Source organism: Hydra viridissima, unplaced genomic scaffold (assembly GCF_058129835.1).
Source record: "Hydra viridissima isolate aposymbiotic clone 2 unplaced genomic scaffold, HvirCarnegie_v1 scaffold_1, whole genome shotgun sequence".
Taxonomy (NCBI): domain Eukaryota; kingdom Metazoa; phylum Cnidaria; class Hydrozoa; order Anthoathecata; family Hydridae; genus Hydra; species Hydra viridissima.
In genome coordinates, this window is record NW_028324300.1 from 7236828 (window position 1) to 7252676 (window position 15849).

At 28.7% G+C, this 15849-nt stretch overlaps 1 protein-coding gene and 1 pseudogene across 2 annotated transcripts in view; both read left to right on the forward strand.

Moving 5' to 3' along the window:
• The window catches only part of LOC149893136 (uncharacterized), a 39581-nt pseudogene that overhangs the window by 13092 nt on the left and 10640 nt on the right, over positions 1-15849 (forward strand). The window lies entirely within an intron of this gene.
• On the forward strand, positions 855-15652 carry LOC145187400 (mitochondrial import inner membrane translocase subunit TIM44-like). Its single transcript, XM_090066287.1, has 15 exons — positions 855-1022; positions 1105-1200; positions 2287-2385; positions 6822-6902; positions 11928-11987; positions 12203-12292; positions 12574-12637; positions 13437-13494; positions 13723-13808; positions 13935-14027; positions 14128-14252; positions 14735-14785; positions 14889-14978; positions 15111-15221; positions 15298-15652. The coding sequence occupies exons 1-15, from the start codon at positions 888-890 to the stop codon at positions 15415-15417; spliced, it is 1359 nt and encodes a 452-aa protein (XP_089922413.1). The 5' UTR covers positions 855-887; the 3' UTR covers positions 15418-15652.

Sequence of the window (15849 nt, forward strand, 5' to 3'; positions counted from 1 at the left end):
GAAATGCTGCGAAACATTGGTGAATACCAAATTGTAACATGAACTTACGATTTCCGTAACCTCAGCGTAACGAAAGTTTGGTGAATAAGCTCCCAGGTTTTTTAAATCAATTGTGTGGTTAGGCGGGGATACACACCGACAGACGATGACTTGAAATTAGATTCCTATTCGATTTTGTATTGTAAAAGATTTGCTGTTCACTTTTATCGTTTATCTTAGCTATCACTATTATATATATATATATATATATATATATATATATATATATATATATATATATATATATATATATATATATATATATATATATATATATATATATATATATATATATATATATATATATATATATATATATATATAATAGTGATAGCTAAGATAAACGACAAAAGCTTGAAATATTTTTCAAAATGAAGTCGATAAACTTATGTCAATGTTTTAAGTTTCAAACATGGTTTAAACTCAATTTGTTTTAGTTAAAAAAAAAAAAATTGTTTTTCAAAAAAGAGTTTAAGTTAAGTTTTTAGGAGTTTAATTATTTCTTTTTCAAATAAGAGTTAGTTTCTTCAATTCAATCATTGTAATACATTTTTTTTTATATATTTCATAAACTATATTTTGAAACTATCAAAAGAAATTTTTTATACATTCCTGTTATTTTAACTGTTCATGATTTTTTACTTTAAAAATCTTAAATAAATCTCCTAAAAAGAGTTAGTTTTGAACATAAAATTTTACTTAAAAGTAAATGATTTAAAAAGTTTATCAGCTAAAGTATGCTATATATAAGTGGTATGTAATTTGTAAGAAGTTATGTATTTTTCTTTTTTTAAAAAATAACATTTCTTGTGTTTTTTTTCTTTCTGTACATTTGGTAGTACTTTTAGATGGCTACTATAAAATGGCTTAAAAGTCTTGAAAAAAAGCACTCTGCATTTCAAATCAATTTACCTACTCTCTTGGCTCAAAAAAAATATAACTCTTACTTGATCTTATGCTATAAATGTCTCCAAAATCAGCAGGTAAAATTTCTAACATGTATGTTTTTATATTAAATATTAGCTAACTGATTTCAAATTAAAATTTTTGGGATTACTTTTGAAGGTTAGATGCTACCAAAGACCTCCTGAAAAAAAAGGTCTTTTTTCTCGATTCATTGAAAACATTCAAGATGGGTTGAAAAGAGATAAACAAATGCAGGTTTCATTATTATTTTTTGTATGATGTAGTATGTTTCTAAAGATATCTATGTAAAAAGGATGGCAGCATTAGGGATTTTGTTTTGGGAAAAAACTGAAAGAATTTGACTCTCAATTTTCTTCCATTAATAGTTAGAAAAATTAAACAATCATATCATAAATATATATAAGGTAATGAGGGAGTTAAGTGACTTAGTGATATTGCTATAGAAGAACATTATATATAGTTAGTAGAACCTAATGGAGAGTTTCCTGATGATAATGTGACCTGAGATCTCATCCATGTCACACCAACATCTGGAAAAAGCATGGATAAAAGTAGTAGTATTATCTCAGTCATATAAGATCAAGGTGCAACTGATACTTTTTATGCCATAGGATTTGACAGTATAAATATAAACTTAGGATCTAAAACTGGAGTAATCCACCAAATTGAACTAACTCTTGGGCATCCAATGTATTGGTTCGTTTTTATGCTGCACATTTTCATTTTTTTCCAGTCATTTAGAAGAAGACACAACAAAATACTCAGTACTATAAATAATATATAAATTATTTATAATATATAAATTCTAAAATCATCTCAAATGCTGATGAGTGATGCAAATCACTGTTATAATCTTTTGCAATAAATCAGATTAGTAAAAGTGAAGAAACTAATTGTAAATAATATTTATTAACTATTTAAATTTTATTTGTTCAGTTTTTAGTAATTACTGTAATTATTAATTATTTCATAAACCATTTATTGCATCATTTATTAATCCATTTATTAAATTTTTAAGACATGTTAATCAAATTAGATGTAATTGGTGATAATAACATTTAAATGGAGTAATTATATTTAAGCAGTAATAATAACTGTGATCACTGTTTTACTAACTATTAACTTAAAGTTTTTTGTTCAATTGTATTTAATGTTACTTAATATGTTTGTAAATAATCAATCTTTCTTATTTTTCTTATTTTAATCTTAAATACCTGTGCAGAAGCAATTAGATGAATGATTTATATGATGATTGATATAATTTTGATGACTAACTAGATGAATAGTACAGCTTTGTAAATTTGTTTTTTTTTTGTTTAGGAAAATTTAAAGAAATTTAAAGAAGAAGCAAAGAAATTTGATGAATCTGATGCAATTAAAGAAGCAAAGTTAAAATTATCAACTGTTAACCGAATAAAAGTAAAGTTGTTAAACAAAGATGAGATCTCTATTTATGAGAATATTTATAGTTTAATTATGCTTGGTTTTTTTTAAAGGGTTACTGATATGATATAGAATAGTCATGAAATAAGGTTATAGTATTAATGATCTTATTAATTAGAATTAATCTGCCTATTTTATAGACAGATAAAGTTCAACTAATATTTCATAGGCAGATTAAAAAGTATAAATTGAAAATACTGTTTATTTTAATTTTTCGTAAATGAAAGTAGACTAATTTAGTGAGGAAAAAACTTCATGCAGTATTAAAGTTTGATAGACCATTCAGTATTATCACTTGAATAATTCATGCAGTATTATAATTTGACAGTCTAAAGTGATTTAAAATAGATAAACTGTTATCTGGAAAAATTGCTGCTTTATATTTACTGTAAAAAGTAACTTTCTTAAACAAGTTTATACAAAAAAATCAACAACCTCTCTGGCTGATTAAATATATATAGAGGGTGGCTTTTTAAGCCTGATAAAACTTGAAATTATAAAGACAAACAAAAAATGAGTAATGTTTTACCTTTGGTAATTAGAAATACTTAGTTTTTGTTGCACTAGCGTATAGCAGCTACATTTAAAACAGATTAAGTTGATTAAGTTAAGGTTATAAGCCTATTTGAAGAAGTTATTATATTTGACTGTAACTTATGAATAACAATAATGACTTCCTAGGCATTAAATGCTGCAAGTTTATAAACATAAGCTAATTGCTTCCAAAGGTATTAAAGGAAATAATTGTTTTTATACCATACAAACTTGGAGGCTAATAGGCAGGTTTATTTCTTGGAATTATCTTATTGCCAAATTACAATTTGAATAAGTTTGTAGTTGGAAACTTTCTTCAATAGGTGCTTACCTACTGTCATCTTTTTGAAATTAAATCTCATTCAGATCAATTTCATTATTTCACTTTTAAAGAAATAAGGTCTGGTGATGCTATACTTAGGTTGTTAAAGAAGTTCATATAACTTCATCTATAAAGATACAATGAGACAGGAAATAATTAAAATTTATATATAATTTTAAACTGTGTTTAATCATGAACATTTTAAGTACTTGTTGAAATATTCTGAATGTTTATTAAAAAAGTTGTTTAAATTTTATTATATACATTTAAAAGAAAAAATTTAAAAGTGGAAAAATTTGAATATTGAGCATATATTAAAACCTGTACTCTACTTGAAATTTTAGCACAAGCCATAACCGATGAACTGGTTTTAGTTTATGGTGACCAAGCTCCAAAATATAGTACAGTTGCCAAGTATGCTACTTTATTTAAAGATGATAGAGAGAGTCTCGAAGATGATCCTTGCTCAGGACACCCTCAAACCATGTATACAGCTAAGAATATTGAGTGTGTGCAAGTCATTATTGAAGAAAATTTGCATGCAACACATGATATAATTGAAGCCCTGACATCAATTAATCATTTAACAATGAACAAAATCATTCTCAACACACTTAAAAAATTAAAATTAACATCATGTTGGATACCCCACAAGTTAACCAATCAAAATCGCAAGAATAGAGTTGAGACATGTAAGAAAAATTTATCCCTTTTCAGAAACGGCCCATGGAGACTAGGTGATACTATTACAGGGGAAGAGTCATGGTTTTATTTGAGACAAGTTGGACACAAATCAGCTAATGCTAGTTGGGACAGTGAAGGTGAAAGTCCAAGAACTATAGTAAGATGCAACAGGTCTCAGCCGAAAAACATGTTTTACATCTTCTTCAAAACAACAGGTGTTGTTCATTTGGGTTATGTTGAAAAGAGAGACACCATTACTAGCAAATATTATATAAAAAATTGTTTGAAACCTCTTATATGCAAAATAAATAAGCAAAGACCTAAAACAGGCACTCACAATTTCAAATTTCTCCATGATAATGCTTGACCCCATGTGACTCAAACCGTCACAAATTGTCTAAACCAAGCTGGAACTACAATAATTCACCACCCACCATACTCACCAGACTTAGCTCCATCTGATTATTGGCTCTTCGACTTGATAAAAAAAAATCTTGATGACGATATTGACGTCGAAAGTCAAAAAACTCGCATAACGAAGCTACTTCAAAGTATACCAAAGAACCCAAGTATACCAAAGTATACCCAAAAAAGAGTATAAAAAAATGTTTGACAAATGGCTTAAAAGTATGCAACTTTGTATAAATAAAATTAAAAAAAACTCTTCTTTTTTTTTTTATAGGGGAGTTCTACAAACTTTCCTAACAACCTAAGTACAGGAGTGCCATCATGGCATTTAGGTGACAGAAATTGTTTATACTACTGTGATCAAAAAGTAAGGTGAATTTTTAATTTAAACTTCCCGCCTTATTCGAATCGTCCAATCTTTTTTATTTTTAAGTTGGTAGGAATGTCATTAACATTTGCGCCAAATTACATGTCAAACTCATAATTATTTTTTTTTGCTTACGCTTGTTTCTGAAGTATTAAAAGTGCATTCGGCGATTTTCACGATGTCTAATTTTGTTGAGCAAAGAAGTGCTATTAAATTTTGTTTTCGGAATGATATTTCTGCTGCTGAAATGTATCGAATGTTGCAAAAGGCCTTCGGTGAAGAGACTATGTCTCAAAAAAATGTTTACAAGTGGTACAAAGACTTCAAAGAAGGCCGAGAACGTGTTGATGACTTGGAACGCTCCGGACGACCATCGACTTCGATTGATGATCGCCACATCAACAAAATCAAAGAATTGGTGCTTGCAAATCGTCGGTTAACCATTCGAGACCTTTTTGACATGGTTGAAATATCATTTGGGTCGGTGCAAGCAATTTTGAAGGATCATTTGGGCCTCAGAAGACTCAAATCACGTTTGGTGCCGAAATTTCTCAATTTCTTTGAAAAAGAGCGTCGCGTTAAAACGTGTGAAGCATTGCTTTCTGACTATCAAGACGTCTACAAACAAATTATTACTGGCGATAAGACTTGGGTCTACGCATACGACCCTGAAACAACCGACCAATCGAGTGAATACCGTGAAAAAGGCGAGCCGAGACCAAAGCAACCACGTCAAAGTCGCTCAAAAATCAAGGTCATGTTGACTGTTTTCTTTGATTTTTGGGGTGTCGTGCACTACGAATTCCTTCCAACTGGCCAAACTGTCAACAAGGAATATTATTTTAGCGTTATGCGACGTTTGCGTGAAGCTATTCGCAAAAAGAGACCGGAATTATGGGCCAATAACTCTTGGATTTTGCACCACGATAATGCGCCTTCGCACACAGCACTGGTTCTTCGTGAGTTTTTCGCCAAAAACTCTACCCATGTTGCTCCACAACCACCGTATTTGCCCGACTTAGCACCGTGTGACTTCTGGCTGTTCCCAAAGCTCAAGAGACCACTCCGGGGAAATCGTTTTGAGTCCATATAAGAGATCCAACGTGAATCGGCACGCGCATTGAAGGCTATCCCTACCGAGGACTTTTCGTCATGCTTCGAAGACTGGAAAAAACGTTGGCAAAAGTGCATTGGGGCCGGGGGAGATTATTTTGAGGGGGACGATACAGATTTGGAAGAATAAATAAAGATTTTTCATTTTATAAAAAAATTCACCTTACTTTTTGATCACAGTAGTATAGAAAATATTTGTTTCTTTGGACAAAGCAAGATGGTACATAGCTCTAGTAACTAGCATTGAAAACAATGAAAAAAATGAATTCAATAAGTGATGCATATAGGTTTCTCTTTCTGGGGCAGGGGGAAGCACTTAAGTTAAGTTGCTCGACAGGCCAATTCATGAAAGTATTAGCTAGCTAATAATATTAATTTAGTTAAAATATAAATTAATGTGTCTTTTTTTATAGGAGGCCAGGAATAGCACCACTAATGTAAACGCCAAAAATATGTTTTTTCTGATGTATTCCAAAAGAATTTTTTCTTACTTCTCCAGTTATCTAAATTCTAATAAAACCTTAAAAATAGCATTTGGGAAAATTAAAAAATTATAGTAAGTTTTAGGAAAAGGACTTAGATGGCATGTAAAGCTTTGTAAAGAACTAATGTAGTTCACACATTAACATAACAAGTGTAAAATGTATTTAACTAAAGAAAAAAATATTTCTAGTGTGCTTCAAAATTTCATTTAAAAGTCTTATATGGTATTTAACAAGTAAATGCAGTAATTTTACTTATTAAAATATCTCTTATGCCAAAAAGGAGCCATATTTTGAAATAAAATAATTTCTTTTAGTTTGGCAATTCAGGGATTGATTTTCAAAATAAATTTGTTAGTATTTTTCAGGCATGATGAATTGCCTAGCTAAAATCAATTGTGAACATTAAACAATTGGTAAAGTATGATAGTTCTGAAAGCATTCTCTAGACAACTTTAGTAATATATTTATTAAAATAATTATGAACTTTTTTTAAATTCAGGAACAAGTCTCTCCTTACATAAAACAAGTTGAAGGAACTGTGAAGAGTTCAGCAGATTCTGTAAGCAAGACTGTGGAGAAAGTAAGTTTATGTTGCTATTTTTTCGGAATTTTCTTTTTGCTGCTAAACTAATAAGAACCCCTATCAAGTTCATTAACCAGATTTGAATATTTTTTATAAAAGTTCTAAATGTAATTAAATTTAAAGAATTAGCTTTAAGTTTTAGATTTTAACTGACTTAGAATTGCATAGCGGTATGGTTGATCATCACTAGAACCGTTTAAAAAGGCTGAAAACAGCCTTTCTAAACGGTTTTTGTCATAATCTAAGTTTTTAGCTCCAACAAATATATATAAATCCTTTAATGTGTATACTTTGAGGTTTCTTTTGTCAGCAAAATAACTTATAAAGACAATTTTTATTTTTATTGTGTGCATTTCTTTAGTATTTTCATTTTTAAGACCAGCTATGTACCCAGCAATCAAATAAACCTTTAAGTTTTATAAAAAATTTATATATATATATATATATATATATATATATATATCTTTTTTTGTGTATCCATAAGCAGAACACTCTGCACCTCCTAGATCTTTTTTTGTTCCATTTATATTTTGCGTCTTATTCTCCGCTGAAATCTGACACTGTATTGTTAAAGTACTGTTGCTTTTACATTTACATAACTGAGTTAAAATTAAGCTTTAGCTTAACCAAAATAAAAATTCTGGGTCTTACCAATATGGCTTCAAAACATTGATGTAAAATTGTTTAAAATGTAGTATTCAGTTATAAGCATCTATGTTACCGCACTAGCGGTAAAAGAATTTCAGTAAAATGCAATAAAATGCATATTTCCATTGATGTATAAGAGATGGATGTGCAACGATATTGTTTTTTTTGGGAGCTATGCTTGTTTCGTAATGTTACAAATCTTTTGTTTTAAACTATAGAAATGAAATTATATTAGTCTGTCGGATTCGTCGAAAAGTTTTGGTCTTGTCTAACTAGTCACACCAACTTCCTTTTAGTTATTCAAGATAAAAGAAATAGAACCAAGTTTTAAGCTTAATTTTATATAGATAGACATTCTTAAAATTTTAAGAAACAACGCTGATGATGATATAGAAATTGAGATCATTTACTTAACTACTTTAGCACATGGATAACTAAAGATATAATAAATAATACAAAAATCAACTAGTTTTGTAGCTACCTAGAGCACAAAGGTTTCATGTCCAGGGAACTACTCAATCTATTATATTGCTGTAGACTTCCTGTTATACAATTATTATACAATTTTCTATTTTTATGTTTAACAACAGAAATATATACAGTAAAGGATAAATATACATAAAATGAATGTAAATACAATAAAGAAAAAAATTTCACAGTTTTTAAGATTTCAGAAAAGCCAATTTATGGCAAACCGCAAGAATAACTAAGTATTTATCATAATATTAACATAATATGATTTACCAGCTATATATACACTAAATTTTATTTGACAAAAGCTATTGGGTTATTATGTGCTTTTTATGACAAATGAAATAATATATGAAATATGCAAAATGAAAACATGAAATATCTGGCCGCTTTTTGCAAGATAATTATAAATTTGAATAACTTTTTAAAAAGTTTAGCTTTACTAATGAATTATAAAAAAAACCATTAGAAAATACACATACCAAAAAAATAATGCATAGTGGAATATATATTATGCAGCTTATAGAGTAGTCGAGGCAAAAATGGTGACATCAGAAAAAATGCTAAAAAAAATACATAAAATTAAGGCTGGTGAATGATGGACCAAGGAGTTGAATGAAACAAGATCTTGACAAAAAATTTTATTTCAATTTGTTTATATTTCAATATACTTTTTTTAGTCATTTTAAAATTATCCTACTGGTCTATTTTATCATTGACAGACTTTGCTTACATGAAAAAAGTTCCCAAATTTACAAATGTTCATCTTGAAAAAATGATGAAAATCTGTTCATGTTGACAACTAATTTCCTTTACCTTGGTGTAATTTGTTTAGTAATTTGTCAATGAGTGAAGTAGTTACTTTATCCTGAACAGTCTTGTTAAATAAATGCAATAAAAGTTTAAACAAATACCACCTGATCAGAGCTTCTATTTTAAAACTGTGGTCAGCCATTTTAATAGATTTTTTTGTTGACAGGTAAAAGTTTAGAGTTTGTCGGAAACTCGCATGACTCACTGATTTCTGTGGCTTCCTTGATATAAAACAATGAGTTGCACATCCATCTCTTAAACGTCCATGGTATTACGCATTTTTACACTTTCTTATTACAGAAGATGGTAAAGTTGCGTAAAATCTGTAAAGTTGAGTAAAAATTTGTAAAAACAGTAAAACTGCCTTAAAGCGGTAAAAATCGGTAATTCCGGTAATTTGTGAAGAAAGTTAGTAAAAGCAGTAATATTATGGTAAAATACCATAAAAAATTACTTTGTTTTTATCAAGTCAGATAGTTGTTAAGTAATTACCTTCTACAATTAAATCAGCCTCCTATATAAGCTTGATAAAAATCAAAAAAGACCACCAGTCTCAAAGTTCTTACTTTAGTAATCTGATTAGTATACCAAAAACAACACCAAATCAAACCATCTTCTAGAAACTGTCTCTTTGGAATTATTTTACCAAGCTTGAAGTAAGCAAAAATGTGGTTAAGCTGTCTTGAGATAGCACCAGTTAAGTTAAAGCTCACTTAAAGTGTTTTACTCTTACTATAATTTAGTATATTTTATCCCAGTAATTTTGTGTAAATGTGCTCAAATGCACAAAAACCTTAATTTCTGAGTAAAATATGACAATTTTTGATAAAAATATTTTTAATTAGTCAAAACATATCAATGTGTCTTGTAGTTCATGTATTTACTTCTTATGAACTATCTACTATTGAAACATTGTAATTTGCATCCTTTTTAACATTTATAACTCTGTTATTTTCTTTCAAATTCTACCACCCACTATTTTTTTACCAGATGCAAAAAGCTGATAATGAAAATAAAGAGGCTGATAAGTCCAGTACTATAAGAGGATATTTACAACATTTTACTGTTTCTGGCAGAATGTAAGCAATTCTCTGATTCCTGGTCTTCTGAAAATCAAGTGACCATGCATAAAGTTCAAAAAGACATAAAATCTCCACTTGCTTTGCAAAAGAACCGTTAATGACGTTGAAAAGTGTGACCCTCAAGTTGCAGAATGCCTATACAACTTCATGGAAGAATTTGAGAAAAGTCTACCCAACAATGGCATTGAAGTTAAATACTATAATGTGGTTTCACTTCTGCATCCATATTATAAAGGATATACATTTAAAATATAGCAAACAGTGAAAAAAGGAGGTAAACTGCTATCAAGAAATTGTTTGACAATCACCCAACCACAATCCAGTTCTATGAGTCATTGGTTGATGATTATACTTCACTAAAAACATCAGACCTTGACAAAACTATGTATCCAGTGGACCTTGAGTTTTTGAAAGACAGGAGGCAAATTTCAGTGCAGCACCCTGGGACCTTACAGTTAAGCCAATCAAAGCTCAAGCAACCCTTGATGTTTGAATGTATCAGACAATAGTCTTACCTAAAAGGAATGTGAATACTTTTGAATATTGGAGTATTGGAATCAAGATAAAAATGAGTTACCTTTACTATCTGGTCTGACTAGAAGTTATTTGCCTATACCTTTGCAAATAACAATGCTACAAATAATATTAATTTTTATGTAATTATAGTAAAAGCTAAAAACTTAGAAATAGTTTTACCATTAAATTTTTTTATACAGTGTTGTGAAAAATGTTAGAATTGATTTGTTTGGGTGAAGGATGGGTTTTTTAGCTTGTCTAACTTTCTAATTTTAGTACAAATACTCAGGCTGTCTATAAATAAACACTATTCTAACATGCTTTATCCTTTTTTATATAGTTTTTTTTTCTACTATTGGACAGTTTTGTGTACTTAGCAGCTTTATGACATTTAAATTTTGTATGTTGAACTTTTAATTGTTAAATAGTTAATTTTGTATGTTTCACTTTTAATTGTTAAATAGCTAATTTTTCTTCTGTGATGCTCATTAATAGGCAAGGTTGCTAAGCTTAAAAAAAAAGGTAAAGTTGAAACCCAGCTAAAACTTGATACACCTTCTTAAAAAAGTCAAAAAAGTTAGTCTTAGTCAGGAAACATTTCATACCAACAAAAGAAGACTTGATATTGATATGATCTGATACTTTTACCTAACATAGGTCATATAATTTTTACTGTCATTTTGTTTTCTTTGTATTTTTGGTGAGCAACAAAGGAATCCTGACTTAATGAGATGGTGCTCAACTCAACTGCTAAAAACCTGCTTGATTGTTTGGTTATTGTTCAGCAGTTTTTCTCCTACACTCTATCACTAAAAATCGGTTGGTACAAGGCAATATAACCAATTTTAGACTAGAAGTCCAGCATTTCTGAGACAATCTTAGTTCCATATCAAATAGCACGAGGTGTTTTAAGATCAACTTTCTTGGTTCCTTTAAGAGAGTGGATAATATTTTATAAGGGCTTCAACTTTGCTTGTTTTTTTGGACTTTATTCAGTGACTTTGCCCATTGATAAATATCACAGAAGAAAAATTTATTATTTAATGATTAAAAATAAAACAGTTAAATGTCATAACGTTTCTAGGAAGACAAATACTGTTCTACAGTCATAAACAACTTGAAATTAATAATAAAAGTTGGTAAAATAGTGCATCTTTGGGCAATCTGAACATCTGTACCAAAGTCAGAAAACCAAACAAACTTCTAAATTTCAAAACTTGTGATAAAATGATTAAAATCATAAAATTTTTGTAATTTTCTATAAGTACAATAAAGTAAACAAAGCACTGTTGTTAACTTTATCTAAATGAAAAGCTAAAAAAAAATCTGAAACAAATCAATTACATTTCACATTGATTCTAATATTTTTCACATCACTGTAATTGCAGAATAAATTTTGTAGCGTTTTTTGTTATTTTCTATTAATATTTTAAAATGACAAATCAATCAAAGAAAAATGCATATTTGAAACGCTAATTTGTTTAAAATTTAGTTATATGAAGGTGCCACTAAATCTGAAATTTTTAAAAAAGGTCAAGAAGGAGTATATGAGGTATATTACTATATCTTTTTCATTCTTTTTTTCTGGCTTATGATTGCATATGTTTTATTATGAATTGCATTTATCCTTCTTTTCTCTTCTATCAAGTTTTATTTATTTATATTCAACTTTTACCAAGTTATCTATTTTCCTTAAATAACTAAATTTAAGTAAAAATCAAAAATCATCTTTCTTCTATTTTTAAATTCAATTTCTTTTTTTTTTAGTTGGGTAAATCTGCTAAGGAAGCAGCATCCACAATATCAAAACACAGTGAAGGAATAGAAAAAACTGAGACTTTTAGGACTGCATCAAAGGTAGCAATAAAGAGCTGCAATTAATGGCTTTGTTAAATTAAATTAATAAATTTCTTCAATATTTATCTAAACACCTGTTTTTATTAAATGAAATATTATAGATATAAAGCAATATTTATAAAAAACCTTTTTGAATTAAGAATGATGTCAACTGAACAGAGTTTTCTCAAATGAATTTTTTTCTTTAGTTTAATGATCAAGGATTATTTAACACATTTTAGTTTCTAATAGAATAAAAAAAGCTTTTTTTTATTATTTTTAAAAATCTTAATTTTATCAAGGCATTTTCGAAAGTAAAAGAAGATCTTTTTGATGCCAAAGAATCACGACCATATCAACGTCCAGGTGAGATGCAACTTTATACACTGTTTAAAGAAACTATAAAAAATATGAGGTTAATGTTTTTTAAAATTTTTTAAATGTTTGTTTAAATATAAAAGATTTTTTGAGTTTATCAAAGATATACAACTAATAATCTGTTCTCTTTTTCATAATATCATTATTTCATAAATGTGTATTGAGCTAAAATGCTTTTACATAAGGAGGCTGACTAGTAAGATACTTTTGTATCTTAATTATCAGCCTAATAAGAATGATCATTAAGAAAAACTAATGATCTCTATTATCAAGATGTTAGCAAGTACTAAACCTTTTTAGGTAATAGTTGTTTGATTTTGGTCCTTAACAGTTATAACTGCTAATGATCAACTTTTTTATATGTACAAGTTATTAATTAAAAATGTTTGAATTTTTTTGTGATGAAAAAATCTTTCAATAGGTTAACTTACTATCATTCCCTTTCCTCATTCCATTTCCTCCTCCATAAGTAGTTTCTTTATTCCTTTTTTTATTCTTTATGTTCTCCGCTCTCTTTTAGATAAGAAACTTATTAAAAAACCCTCAAGCACTTTTTTGATTAATCAATGTTGTGATTTTTTTTAAAAATTTAAAACTAAAAGAAACTCATTTTCAATGTATATAACACCCCCATTACAAACACCCATTAATAATTTTATTTTGTAAAGAAAGTCATTAGTGGGTGTTTTTAATGGGGGTGTTATATATGTTCTAAAGCACACAGTGGACCCCCAACCTTGATAAAGTTTACTCTAGCTTTTCTATTGACTGCTTCTTTTTAAAATAGAGCAGCTGAAAAGACGTACGCAGTTGAACAAAACAGAAAAGAAGATTGAAGCAAATATGTAAATATTTTACTATATATTATACAATTTGTTGGCGTTTATGCAAATGATCAGGTTTATTATGCCAGCACACATCAAAGCATTTTATAATATTAACAATCTAGCTTACTACTTTCACTGCTTGTTCAAGCTCTTTCTGAGTGTTTAAACTAAGTTGAAATTAGGAGTCAAAAATTAGTGAAACAAAAACAACAAAAATTAGCTTTTATCACTATTTTGCACCTTTAGAGATGAGCAAGAGGTGGTCTTACACAAAGATTCAAAGTGGCAAGAGCAATGGAAAAACTTTAGAGATAATAACCCTATGGTTACAGGTGGGTTTACATTTTGTATTGTAGCTATTTGGTCTAACATGTATTGCTTTATTTTGGATTAAATAAATTGCGTGTATATCTTACCTTAGCTAGTTTGTAAATTTCTTATTCTTTTTGCTTCCGTAGGTTTATTTTCCCTAAAAACAAAGTATGATGAATCAGACAATGTAATAGTTAGAGCAACAAGAGCTGTTACTAATAAACTTTCAGATGTGTTTAGTAAGTGCTTAGTGTAAATGCCAAATTATTATGGTAAAAATTTTTGTATAGTGCTCTTTTAAAGGAAAATTTTAGAACCAAAAAAAAATAATTCTTTTAGGTGATGTGTTCTCTCAATCAGAGCAAGCTGCCACAATAGCTGAAATAACAAAAATTGATCCTTCCTTTAACAAAGAAAAATTTATTAAGGAATGCGAGTTTGAAATAATACCAACAGTTTTAGAGGTATTTTAGCTTCCTTAATAATTTAAATTTCTTAGTGTTTTAAAAAGCTTATTTCTTTTTTCACAATTTTAAATTTATATATTCTACTAAAAATGATATACAAGCTAAAAAATGTTTAAGCGAAAAAACCTCTTCGTTCGGTTCCAGACGAAGTTTTAGATGACTGAACCTGGTTTTATTTATTATAGCGTTATATGTCCCAAGGTATTTATTTTATGTTCCAAGGTAGTTACTTTGCCTGAAATTTTAGGCATCTTTACTGACACTTCTTCTGGAGCTGTATGCCACAAAAAAGTAATTTGCATGAGTATTTTTTAGTGTATAGCTGCATCATTTAAAATGCTATATTTTTTAATAACCATAAAGCTGATTTAAGGGGGAAACTTTGAACTTCTCTTTGTTAAAAATCTTAAAGTTACGTTAATCATAAAAATGTTTCCAAATAGTTATAACGATGCTTCTGTTAAAAAAAATTTTTCCAGGCATTTCTTCGTGGAGATATTGAGTGTTTACAAGATTGGTGTCATGAAGGGGTTAGAACCTAATTATAGTTTTTCATAAATTTTTCAGTTTACATAAAAACTTTTTCTTTTTATTCGTCTTACCATATGTTAAACACGTTTTCTATCTGTTAAGGTGTTCAGTATTCTATCCACACAAATCAAACACAATGCTGCTCTAGGACTGGTTAATGAATCAAGAATACTAGATATTCGCGATGTTGATGTAAAGTATAGTATTGGCTATTTAAGTTTCAGCATATGTTGTGACAAGCTATATTTTGTTGCATACTTTTTGGATTAAATGCAACTGATAGAATGTTAATAGTTGAAAAAATTGAAAGTTTGTTATTTTCAGCTTGTAATGGCCAAGATAATGGAACAAGGACCTGTTCTTATATTAACGTTTCAAGCTCAGCAAGTGAGTGTCATGAAGGATTCAAAAGGGGCTATTATCGAAGGAGGAGAGGTTATTTTTTATAATATTCTTGTAACTCTCTAAGAAAAAAAAGTTTGGTTTTTAAAAGAATAAAATTTGTTTTCAGGAGAACATAGAAAGTGTAAATTATGTTTGGGCCATGTGTCGCGATCAGTCAATATACGACCATCGTTCTGCTTGGAGAGTTTTAGAATTAGGAATACAACAAGCAACACCATATATATGATTTATTTTTCTCTTTGGCTTGTTCGTTACATGATGTGGAATTGTGCAATCGATTTTCTGGATTTCACCTATTTACGAATAAAATTGCGATTGTGTCTTAGTTTCGAAAAAGAGAGGACTTATGCAATATGAAAAGTAAAATGCATGATGAACGGGAGAAAACGTAGTAAACGATATAAGAATTACTATGTAAATATGTTGCTAAGTAAATAAACTTATAATTGCTGTGTTTTTTGTAATCTGTTGTGTAACTTCTCGAACTTGATTGGCGAAATATTAAAAGATGTTTTCTCTAGCAACAAGTTTTTTTTCAATAATAACTTTACTATTCAGAATTTTTTCAATATTAAAATTTGTACAAGTAGTAAGCTGATAATGTGTTTCATAATTTTGTTTAACTACATCGATAAGGTTCATTATTACATATAGTTTT